The sequence below is a fragment of the Chiloscyllium plagiosum genome, chromosome 5 (assembly GCF_004010195.1).
Source record: "Chiloscyllium plagiosum isolate BGI_BamShark_2017 chromosome 5, ASM401019v2, whole genome shotgun sequence".
NCBI classification, from domain to species: Eukaryota; Metazoa; Chordata; class Chondrichthyes; order Orectolobiformes; family Hemiscylliidae; genus Chiloscyllium; species Chiloscyllium plagiosum.
Genome location: NC_057714.1, coordinates 61448891 through 61461682, shown reverse-complemented (window position 1 = coordinate 61461682; position 12792 = coordinate 61448891). Strand labels below are relative to the sequence as shown.

General features: G+C 39.8%; 1 protein-coding gene across 7 annotated transcripts in view; it reads left to right on the top strand.

Annotated features, from left to right (window-relative positions):
- Positions 1–12792, top strand: part of LOC122549923 (E3 ubiquitin-protein ligase HECW1-like) — a 462631-nt gene that overhangs the window by 359007 nt on the left and 90832 nt on the right. For all 7 annotated transcript variants that reach the window (XM_043690154.1, XM_043690160.1, XM_043690156.1 and 4 more), the window contains one exon: positions 9453–9605. In XM_043690154.1, coding sequence (XP_043546089.1) covers positions 9453–9605 — 153 coding nt within the window. The remainder of the gene's footprint in view (positions 1–9452; positions 9606–12792) is intronic.

Sequence of the window (12792 nt, the reverse complement as noted above, 5' to 3'; positions counted from 1 at the left end):
CTGCTCAAATCTGGGGCTGTCAGCCAATCACATAGGCTGGCTGCTGTCTAAGATATTTTTTACAACTAACTGAGGGGTAGAAATCACATCTCCAGACAACTAAGGTTCCATAGAGTGGTGGATATTCACCCTGAATTGATTGCTTTCCTTACTTTATATTCCCCCTTCCCAGCACTTTGCTGTACAAGCATCAAGACACCCGTTTGACACCCTTTTCTTAGCCTGTAAGGTTAAACCTTTACAAGAGCCTATTAATTCTACAGATAAACATCACTGTCAGGAGTCTATTCCCAGAGACTGTAAAATTTGGTCAATTTCCCAGGAGCCAACAGGTTTTCACTGTAGAGGTAAGTCATCTCTCCTGCATTGACCTGACTTTGGTGTAAGCCCATTTGCCATGACAGTGAGCTTTCTGCTGAAGTTAGGGTGACAGAGTGGGAGAAACTCCAAGGAGTTTATCCTTTATATGCTTGTGTCAATACGAAATACATTTTGATGGGAAACAGGTCCTTGTAGTTGACTTTGTGCTAATGACAGTCAGAGCACAGTATAAAAGAAACAAAATCAGATCCATTTTTAGAAATAGGTGCCAAGAAAAAAAATCTCTGTTTAAATAATGAATATCAATCAGGTGGCACATTATTTGGGAAAAATTACTGACTGTATCCATGACACAAGTGAGCAAGCAGGGTCGACATAATATTGAACTTGTTCAGTTTATTTCAGGACAGAGATAGAGATTTTTGTCACAAGATGGAAGAATTCTAATTTTCAAAATCCAAGTCCACTTTCAAATCTTGTTCATGCCAAATCTTTGCACCTGAGGAAGGTGAGCAGGATTAGGCTGGTTTCTATGAGCCACAATTCATTACAGGAAGAGTGTAAAATGTGTGGCCTTAAAAAAACCCACCTTCATTTTCAGAACCAGCAGCCCAACTTCCAAAATCACATTTCCTAAACTTTACTACTCATTCCTCCGCACATCCCTCTATATCCATACATTATCCCCATGGCACTCCATGCATTTTTATACTCTCCATGCCCCTTCCTACACCTCATGCCCACTCATTGTATCCACATGTGACCTGCAATGCCAGTCACACAATATCTGCCACAGGCAAAACTCAGAGTATCTTTGAAATTGACATTTTTACAAAAAAAACCTTGTTTAAATATCTCCTGGAGTTGTGATTGAAAGACATTACACTGCTGGTAAATTCTCACTAATACGACATTCAAAAATGTAAGCCCCCTTAAGTGTTACATCTGTTTATAATCTTATAATAACTTCTTAAAAATGCACATCAAATTGTGACCACAGATCCCTGCTGAGGGATAACTATTTGTATCATTTTTGGAACTCATTCACAACAGGCTCATCAACAATAACAGTGCCTGGTAAACATCAGCAATGGAGCCTGTTGAAACTGAAAAAAAAATCTTTTTAAAATTAATTGCACATGGTGTTTAATTTCCATTTTGAAGCAGATAACCTGCCTATTAATGGAGTGGAGCATTTGTTTAAATGCATTTTTGCTATTGGCAGCAGGCCAAATTCTCTCAAAGCTAACATTTCAATCACCGTCTAACACATCATGCACGTGTTCCAGCACATTTTTCTAAAGTTCTGAATACATTTTGGTGCATTCTCCAATGGGAAAAGTACCCTAATGCATCAGAAAACTTACTCAATGCTGGTCAATATAGTGGTCGACTTGCCTTTATAATGCAGAGTCTTGTGATGAACCATCCAGTTAAAGCATATTCACAAAGCAATTCAATATCTAATACTTCCTATTGCTTAGTGCTTATAGTTCCCATTGCTTTCTCTATAATCATCTGTCTGCGAGTCAAAGTCAATTTGACAACCTGTTCTCTAGTAGGAAAGATTGTTGCGATGCTATGCAGAGTGCAAGATGAAGAGCTTCAGTAACATGTTTATTTTTTCAGAAATAGGAGTCGCAGGTGAAGTTTAATTCAGGTAAATGCGAATTGTTGCATTTTGCGAAGACAAACTGAGACAGGGTTTATAAAGTTAATGGTAGGGCCCTGAGAAGTGTTGTAAATCAAAGAAACCTAGGGGTTCTGGTACACAGTTCCTGAAAAGTGACTTCACAGGTAGACAAGATGGTGAAGAAGGCATTTGGCATGCTTGCCTTCTTGGTCAAAGCATTAAAAGTGTAGGAGTTGGCTGCTATGCAGGACATTGGTATGGCCACTTTTGGAGTCCTGCATACAGTTCTGGTTGCACTCCTACAGGAAGGAAATTCTTAAATTGGAAATGGTGCAGAAAAGATTTGCAAGGATCTTACAGGGACTAAAAGGTTTGAGTTATAAGGAGAGGCTGGATAGCTAGGACTTCATTCTCTGGAATTTAGGAGGTTGAGGGGTGTCCTGATAGAGGTTTATAAAATCACAAGAGGCAAAGCTAAGGTGAATAGCAAAGGTCTTTTCCCTAAGGTAGAGAAATTCAAACCTAGAGGGCATAGTTTTAAGATGAGAGGAGAAAGATTTAAGAAGGACCTGAGTGGCAACTTTTTTACACAGATGGTGGTTTGTATATTGAATGAACTGCCAGAGGAATTGATAGATGCGGATTCAGTTACAACATTTAAAAGACATTTGGACAGGTACATGAATGGGAAAAGTTATGCAGGCAAATGGGGCTCCTTAGTTTGGGAAACCTACTCAGCATGGAGGAGTTCGACCGAATGGTCTTTTTCTGTGCTGCATGACTCTATGACTCTGTAACATCAGGATCTTTCCAACTCCTCAGTAAGCCTCATATTTTGCTCATAAACTCTCTAATGAGGTGGTGTTTTTTTGGGGGGGTGTTCCAAAAGTCAAGCCCAGCACAAAATAAGAAGACATAGGGGAGTAGTGAGAAGGAAGTCCAAATTAGCTATAAGGTTGACAATGCCAAACCTAACCTCAGAAGAAGTACATGCAGTGATGTGACCCAAAGCAACAAAAAATAATATGAATCAGAGAAAGAGTGGAAATTCATATTTGCATTGTAAATCTAAGTCATTGAGTTTTGCTGCAGAGAAAGATGCTCTTCCACCCATGGTGTCTGTATTGGTCATCAACCACCTCTTTACTCTAATCCCATTTTCCACCAATTGACCCATAGCCTTATATACTATAGTATTTCAAGTGTTCATCGAAATAATTCTCAAATGGTTCCCACGTCTATCATTCTTTCAAGAAATGAGTTGTCTTGGTGAAAAATGTTTACCTTAAATGTCCTCTAAACCTTCTGCCCTTGCCTTAAATATGCCCCCTACCTATTTACCCATTCTCTAGGGAGAAATCTCTCTTCTTAATTATCCTATATTTGTACCCCTCAAAATAATGTACATTTCAATTAAGTCCCTCCTCAGACTTCTCTACTCTAAGGAAAACAATCCCAACCTATCCAGTCTCTCTTCATTGTTAAAACACTCCAACCCAGGCAACATCTTTGTGCATCTCTTCTGCACCCTCCCTGGTGCAACCACAATCCACCTACAGTGCGGTGACCAGAAATGCACATAGTACTAATAATCTGCACACAAGCTTCATCACAACATCTCTGCTCTTATATTCAATGTTTTGACTAATAAAGGCAAGTATCCTAAATATCTTCTTAACCACATTATCCAACTATCTTATCACTTTCCAAGATATATGAACACATACACCAAGGTCCCTCTGATCCTTTGCATTTCCTAGAGTCTTAACAATCATCATGTCTCACTTGTTTTGTTACTCCTCCCAAATAAATCATCTCAGACTTTTCAGGATTAAATTCCAATTGTCACTGTTTTAACCAATGACCAACATATCTATATTGTGCTGTAGTCTCCTCTTTATTTACCATGCCACCAATTTTTGTGTCATCTGTAAACTTACTGATGAGACCTTTCCTCTTCATATCTGGATCATTAATGCATACTACAAACAGCAAGCGACTCAGCACCAAAGCTTGCCACATGCCACAGGAAACAGACTTCTACTCACAAAATCAAACTTCAACATCAACCTCAGCCTCCTGTCACTAAGCCAATTTTGGATCCCATTTGCCAAATTGCCCTGGATCTCTTAAGTTCTTAACTTGTCAGAAACCTTAATGATGAATCCCACATCAACTGCACTACTGTTATCCACGCACCAGGTCACATCTTCAAAAAACTCAGTCAGACATGATTGCCCCCCTGAAGAAGCCATGTTGAATATCCTCGAATAATCCTTTTCTCTCCAAATATAGATTAATTCTTTCTCTCAGTTCTTTTTTTACAAAAGTTTCCCTACCACTCATATTAGTGGTACTCCCTATCACTGGCCTATGGTTCTTGATTTATTCTTATCAGCATTCTTGAATGATGGTACCATAGTAGTTGTCCTTCAGGCACCTCAGGCACCTCTCTTGTGCCCAGACATGGTTTGAAAATGAATTGTAAGGTCCCTATAATTTCTTCCCCTGCCTCCCAGAACAACTTGGGATACATCTCATCAAGAGTTGAGGATTTATCCAATTTTAAGCCTCTTAAAATCTCTAAACCTTCCAATGTCTCATTGCTAATTTGTACTCACAGTCCCCCTCTTCGACTTCTGTAATGTCCTATAATGTATCTAAAATTTCTTTCTTCCTAGTGAATACGAAATCACAATATTGATTTAAAACCCCATCTCCACTATTTTCCCTTCATCCTTACAAGAATCTGTTGGCCTTGTACCTCAAACTTTACCATCCCAATTCCTTGGTTGACAGAATCCTACCCAAAGAGACTGATTTTAATCTCTGTATAAGTGGATGGATTTTGAATGAATTAAACTTTGAGCAGGAGTCTGTTTTTATTGGCAGTTGACAACAAACCAGTGTGTTCAAAACAATAAGGTAATGTGGAGCTCTGCTGGGAAAGCAAATGTTGCATCTCTGGTGGTGCAGATAGCAAACAAACATTGTGGCAGAGTGGAACATAACCCTTGCATATTTGGATAATGTGAGTTTCTGTTCTCAGCCACCCCATAACTAGGAGTCAATGCCACTGAGTTTCCACAAAAGTAGAGTGCTATATTGTGCTGCAAGGTTTATTTTTAACCATCTGAAGAGTAATTAGTAAATTTCACATACAGAACACCTGCCATGCAGAGTGACTGAGTGCTAGTTAATCACCAAAAGTCAATATACATCTCTGAAGAATCAGTCACTTTTGACGAATGAAATGAATTTTAGAGGATGTAGAGGGTTGCTAATATCAATGGATAAGTAATCCAGCACCCCATGTTAGTGTTTGGGGAACATAAGTTCAAATCCCACCATCATAGATAGTGAAATTTGAATTCCATAGTAATCTTTTTTCAATAGTGAGCATGTAACCACTGTCAATTGTCATCAAAACCCATCTGGTTCATTTTAGGGAAATGAATCTGGCCCAAGATGTGACTCCAGACCCAGAGCAATGCAGCTGATTCTTAACTGCAGTCTGACAGTTAGGAATGGAGAATCAGTACTGGCCCAGCTAGTGAAGTTCAAATCTCAAGAACAAATAAAAACATAGGGGAATAACTTTATAGGTTGTCCATGAGAAATTGCAGAACGCACTTGGTAAGGTTTCTTGGAAGATGATTAATAAAATGCATCATAGGCAACATTGTAATATGGGTTGTTGTTTATTTCGAAGGTTAAACATAGGATGAATTATGATTTTCTGATTGATCTCATAATGCAAGTGTTGTATTAGGAAATGGTCTGAAAGGGTTAATGTTGAAGAATGTACTAAGATTAACTGTCTAATGATGTCACACAGTTTTGGATGGAAAAGATACAGTTTGATTTGAAGTCCTGATAGAGACAAATGTGGCAATCCTGGTTCCTGATTGTTTTTGCAATTATGCCGAACTAGACAATGTGACCTGTACCTATTGCTGAGATGCATTAAACTACATCTTGTCAGACTATTCTTAGACAAGTGCTGTTTCTCATTAAGATTCAACAGTTGTTTATACTCAGTCACTGCTACATAGACAAGCCATTAGTCACAGGAAGGAGGATTGGTGATACCACGTTACCCCAATCATGAGCTATCAGTAGTTGGTACCACAGTATACAATAGCAAGCATTGTTTCCAAGGATATATACTGGGACTTCAAATTTTCACCATAAATATGAAAGAATAGGGAACGGTTCACCTAAGTTTGTTGATGTCACCATGATAGGGTGTAAAAAAACTGACCATAGTTTCACTGGATCAAAAGGTTGCTGCCTTATTAGAGACAGAGAGAGAAATGACTGATGGCAATTTCACTTGAAAGTCACCAAACTCCAGGCAAGGGAAGAGGTTGAGAAGACACAACCTTCATGGTAACCTCATCCAGTGCAGGAATTGAACCCATACTGTTGGCATCATATACATTGCAAACCAGCCATCCAGCCAACTGAACTAATGACCTCTGTGTAGGATGCAGTTGTGTAGATGGGAGGAGGAAATTACAAAAGGAAATAGCCAGACTTATTGGGTCAGAAGAATTATGGCAGATGTTATCTAATTTGGCAAAATATGAATTCATCCACTTTGGATTTGAGAAAAACATAGAACAAAACAGCGCAGAACAGGTCCTTCGGCCCTCAATGTTGTGCTGACCTGTGAACTATTCGTCCCCTACACTATCCCATCATCAACAAATGTGCTTAACCAAGGATTGTTTAAAACTCCCTCATGTGGCTGAGTTGACTACATTGGCAGGTAGGGCATTCCACGCCCTTACCACTCTCTGAGTAAAGAACCTGCCTCTGACATCTGTCTTAAATCTATCACCCCTCAATTTGTAGTTATGCCCCCTTATACAAGCTGACGTCATCATCCTAGGAAAAAGACTTTCAGTATCTACCCTATCTAATCCTCTGAGCGTCTTCTATGTCTCTATCAAATCCCCTCTTAGCCTTCTTCTTTCCAATGAGAACAGACCTAAGTCTCTCAGCCTTTCCCCATAAGACCTTCCCTCCAGACCAGGCAACATCCTGGTAAATCTCCTCTGTAACTTTTCCAATGCTTCCACATCCTTCCCAAAATATGGTGACCAGAACTATACACAATATTCCAAGTGCGGCCGCACTAGTGTTTTGTGTAGTTGCAGCATGATATTGTGGCTCCGGAACTCAATCCCTCTACCAATAAAACCTGATACACCGTATGCCTTCTTAACAGCACTATCAACGTGGGTGGCAACTTTCAGGGATCTATGCACATGGACTCCAAGATCTCTCTGCATGCCCACACTACCAAGAATCTTTCCATTGACCTAGTACTCTGCCTTCCTGATATTCTTCCCAAAGTGCATCACCTCACATTTAGCTGCATTGAACTCCATTTGCCACCTCTCAGCCCACTTCTGCAGTTTATCCAAGTCCCCCTGCAACCTGTAACATTCCTCCAAACTGCCCACTACACCACTGACTTTAGTGTCATCTACAAATTTACTAATCCATCCGTCATTTATAAAAATGACAAACAGCAGTGGTCCCAAAACACATCCTTGTGGCACACCACTAGTAAGCGGACTCTAGACTGAGTATCTTCCTGAAGAAGGGCTTAGGCCCGAAACATCGATTCTCCTGTTCCTTGGATGCTGCCTGACCTGCTGTGCTTTTCCAGCAACACATTTTCAGCAGTTATCTTCCATCAACCACCACTCACTGCCTTCTTTCAGAAAGCCAGTTTCTAATCCAAACTGATAAATCACCCTCAATTCCATGCCACTGCATTTTCTCCAACAGCCTACCAAGTGGAACCTTATCAAAGGGCTTTACTGTATCCATGTATACCACGTCAACTGCCCTACCCTTATCTACATGCTTGGTCACCTTCTCAAAAAACTCAATGAGGTTTGAGAGACACGACCTGCCCTTGACAAACCATATGGATTATTTGAAAAAAATTGTTGCTTAAAATCTTATCTCTTATAGTCCTTTCCAAAACTTTCCTACAACAGAAGTAAGCCTCATTGGTCAATAATTACCTGGATCATCTCTACTGCCCTTCTTGAACAAGGGCACAACATTTGCAATCCTCCAGTCCTCTGGTACTAAACTTGTAGACAATGACGACTCAAATATCAAAGCCAAAGGCTCTGATATCTCCTCCCCAGCTTCCCAGAGAATCCTCAGATAAATCCCATCTGGCCCGGGGGACTTGTCTACTTTCACTCCTTCTAGAATTGATAACACCTGTTTGTAACTAACCTCAATCCTTTCTAGTCTAATATCTCATATCTCATTCTTCTCCTCTATAATATTCTCCTTTTCCTGAGTGGAAACCAATGAGAAATGTTCATTTAGCACCTCTCTGATCTACACAGGGTCCACACTCAACTTCCCACTTCTGTCTTTGACTGGCCCTATTCCTATCCTAGTCATTCTTTTATTCCTCACATACCTCTAGAAAGCTTTAGGGTTCTCCTTTATTCTATTTGCTAAAGACTGCTCATGTCCTCTCTTTGCTCTGCTTAACTCTCTCTTTAAATCCTTCCAAGCTGATCTGTAACTATCCATCGCCTCATCTGAACCATCTTGTCTCATTAACACATAAGCCTCCTTCTTCCGCTTAACAAGAGATGCAATTTCTGTAGTAAACCACGTTTCCCCTACCTTATCACTTCCTCCCTGCCTGACAGGGACATACCTATCAAGGACATGCAATATCTGTTCCAAAACAAATCCCATTTTATTTTTCATGGCTAAATATAGAAGCAGTGCAGGAGCGAGAAAGGTTTGGACATCCATGTACACAAATCATTAAATATTAGTGCTGTGGTAATATAATTTTGACTTACCTTGCAAAAGTGGGAATTTTGTGCAGTAGTTTGGGGAGATCCCACCTGGAGTACTGCATTCAGGATAGACACTGAAAATTGGGAAAATAATGTGATGCTCCACAGGGACAAAAATCCCATGCATTTTATGGGCTAGGCTCAGACATGAAGGACTACCAGTTGGGAAATCTATGGCGTATTAGCTATGAAACTGTATCATGGTTTGAAGATGGTTTGAAGAGGTAACAAGTAGGTTAGACCAGGGAAAAATCCCATGCATTTTATGGGCTAGGCTCAGACATGAAGGACTACCAGTTGGGAAATCTATGGCGTATTAGCTATGAAACTGTATCCAGTTGTGACAATGTGTACAGAGCTCGAAGATAAACTGGATAGTGGTAGGTGGTGTAACTGGATCACCGAATTAAGATTGTCCTGTTTGAATTGAGGACTTCAATAAGAAAATAAGGATTATCTTCAGTATTGGTTGATGATTGATAAAGGCGCGTGACTCCAAAGGGACACTGTTTAGTACTGAAAATAAATGAATACAAAATACTCTCTTTTATATTTAACATTTTGACTCATTAATTGTGAACTGTAATATGTTCCTTTCTACCTGTAAATGGGCTTTCATTCTTTGTTTGCTTTTTTTCCAGCCTGGATTACAGTGGACCATCAAGAGAGTTTTTCTTCCTCTTGTCACAAGAACTTTTCAATCCCTACTATGGTTTGTTTGAGTACTCAGCCAATGACACATATACTGTACAGATCAGTCCAATGTCAGCGTTCGTAGAAAATCATTTGGAATGGTAATGTTCACTTTTTCTTTATCTTGCTTATGTCCAGAAACAAAAAATTGCCATGAAAGCTAAATTCCTCACAAAGTTCATTGCAGAGATGAACAGTATTCAAAAACGTTTCTTGTAAAATCAGCTAAAAGATAATTGGCAACTATGTTTAAACAGCTCCAGTAAACAAATAGTCAAATCTTTATTCTTGCAGTTCTCCTTTTGAATTATCTTGTGTCTCATGCCAGGGTAGTGACAGTCTCTTCAAGTTCATGTCCAAATAAACATTCTTTGTACTTTTAATTTTTTTAAAAAGGTTGTGTGTGGTCTGTATCTCTGTCTTGTTTACGAAGCAGAATCAGGTACTCACACTACCTTAAACCTCTTTTAATTCCTTTTGGGGTAATGTCCACATATGCCGTTAGATTGGAAGGTTGGTCTGGCAACACATTTCCAGTAATTGTACTTTCCAGTAATTGGGTGGCTCGGTAGTTTAGTGGTTAGTCTACCAGGAACTCGGTTCGACTCCAACCTTGGGTGACTGTCTGCGTGGAGTTTGTACATTCTCCCTGTGTCTGCGTGGGTTTTTTCTGGGTGCTCCAGATTCCTCCCACAATCCAAAGATATGCAAGTTAGGTGAATTGGCCATGCTAAATTGCCCACAGTGCTCAGGGATATGTACATTAGGTGCATTAGTCAGTGGAAATGTAGAGTAGTAGGGGAATAGGTCTGGTTGGTGTAGACCTGTTGGGCTGAATGGCCTGTTTCCACATTGTAGGGATTCTAGATAACTTAAACACAAAATAAAGTAAGTTTAAATGATTTTAATTTTGCTAGTTCTATTTATTTTTAGAATAAATAGCTGGGGGTGAGTTTCTGTAGCGGTTCTCCCAATTGTTTGTAGCCACGATTCTGAAAGACTTGCAAAAACCTCAGGGTCACAGTGTGTATGATTTTCATAAGGTTATAGCTGCTCGAGGTGCTGAAGTTCAGGGAAATCTCAAATGGGAAGTTGCCCCTGAAGAGTTTAGGAATTCAAAGAAAGGAAGTTTTAAAGGAGATTTTTCTTTAGAAAATCCTTTGGAGGTTTTTTTCAGCCTTGGACATCTTATAAAACACATATTTATTTCAACCTCAAATATAAGTCATAATGCTCAATTTTCCCAGCTGTCTGTCGGCTGCTGCTTGATCCACAGAGGTTCCCAACAGCTGTGATATTTACAGAAGCAGCTTGGATTCGACATGAATCAGAAAAATTTGGATGAATCATTAAGGGTTCTGTTGTAAACAGATTAAATTGTTACTGTGTTAACTTTTTGTTTAATTTCTTGGTATATTTTAATTTGCAGTTAGTGAGAACTATCTTCAGACCAGAAAATATTTTAATACTCTGTGGATAATGTGAAACAACTTTATAAACAAGCCAGTTAAAACACACTTATCACATGACAACAGGTGGTACATCTCATTTGAGGCTCTTATCTGACCTTTGTATAAAACCATGTCTGTGCCCTAGCACTGTAAGTCTTGGCTACTAAGAAGAAATGACAGCAGTAGTGACGTTACCAAACTGTTGAGAAAAACTACACTGATGTTCATGTCTTTGGCCTAAGGTCATAGGACATCACTAATTTTCCTCCTACATGCCACTGAGACAGCAAATCTAATCCAACTGTTTTCCAGGTCAATTAAAACAATGGTTTGGGAGCATTCTTTATGTTTACATAAAATGTAGAAACATAGAAACAATAAAGATAGGAGCAGGAGGAGGCCATTTTGGCTTTTTGAGCCTGCTCTGCCATTCATCATGGTCATGGCTGATCATCCAACTCATTAGCCTAATCCTGCTTTCCCCCCCTAACTTTTGATCCCATTTGTCCCATGTGCTATATCTAACCACCTCTTGAAGGCATCAACAAGTAGTTGATGGAGACATCAACAACTTCCTGTGGTAATGAATTCCACAGGCTCACCACTGTTTAGGTGAAGAAATGTCTCCACATCTATGTTCTGAATGGTGTACCCCGAATCCTCAGACTGTGACCTCTGGTTTTGGACACACCCACATTGGGAACATCCTCCCTGCATCAACCCTGTCAAGTCCTGTTAGAATTTTGTAAATCTCTATGATATCCCCTCATTCATCTGAACTCCAGCAAAAACAATCCTAACCTAGTCATTTCCTCCTAATGCGTCAGTGCTCCCACCCCGGGAATCAGCCTGGTAAACCTTCGCTGCAGTCTCTCAAGAGCAAGAGCATCCTTCCTCAGAAAGGGACACCAAAACTGCGCACAATGTTCTAGGTATGGCCTCATGAAAGCCCTGTATAATTGCAACGACACATCCCTGCTCCTGTACTCAAAGCCTCTTGCAATGAAAGGCAACATTCCCTTTGCCTTCTTTACCATCTGCTGCATGTGTATGCTTACCTTCAGCGACTGGTATACAAGGACACCCACGTCCCCCTGCACATTCCCCTCTCCCAATTTACAGCCATTTAAGTAGTAATCTGCCTTCTTGTTTTTGCTTGCAAAGTGAATAGCCTCAAATTATGCTGCCATTGATTTTCCCACTCCCCCAAACTGTCCAGATCATGCTGAAGGATTTCTGAATCCTCATCATAGTTCATCCTCCCACCAACTTGGTATCATCTGCAAACTTTGAGATATTTTACTTTTGAAATATTCATGAATTGAAATTGTCAACTGCATTCTTTCAGTGGTGTCACGCATATTTAAATTAATGTCTTTCATAAGCAATATTTACAAGTTCTTATTTCTTAGTAATGAGGATTAACCACTGTGTATTCATTCCCAAATGCATCAGTAATGAGTCAGTTGCTCAAGGAACAATAGAAAATGTTTGTGCTGAGATGGTCAAGATTGAAGAATATTGAAGACCATTGTTATTACTTCAGAAATCATGGAGTATTTCCACAGAACAGTTGAACAGGAGATTAAATGGATGGAGTAGAGTCTATCAAAACATGGCATACCCGTGGCATCATTTTGTATGCCAACATTGGGTTAATCTGCAAGTGTTACCTCTAGATGTGACTATTTCAATGCACATCTGGCCAGCCTTCCAGATTTAACTAGGAGAAAGTGAGGACTACAGGTGCTGGAGATCAGAGCTGAAAAATGTGTTGCTGGAAAAGCACAGCAGGTCAGGCAGCATCCAAGGAGCAGGAGAATCGACGTTTCGGGCA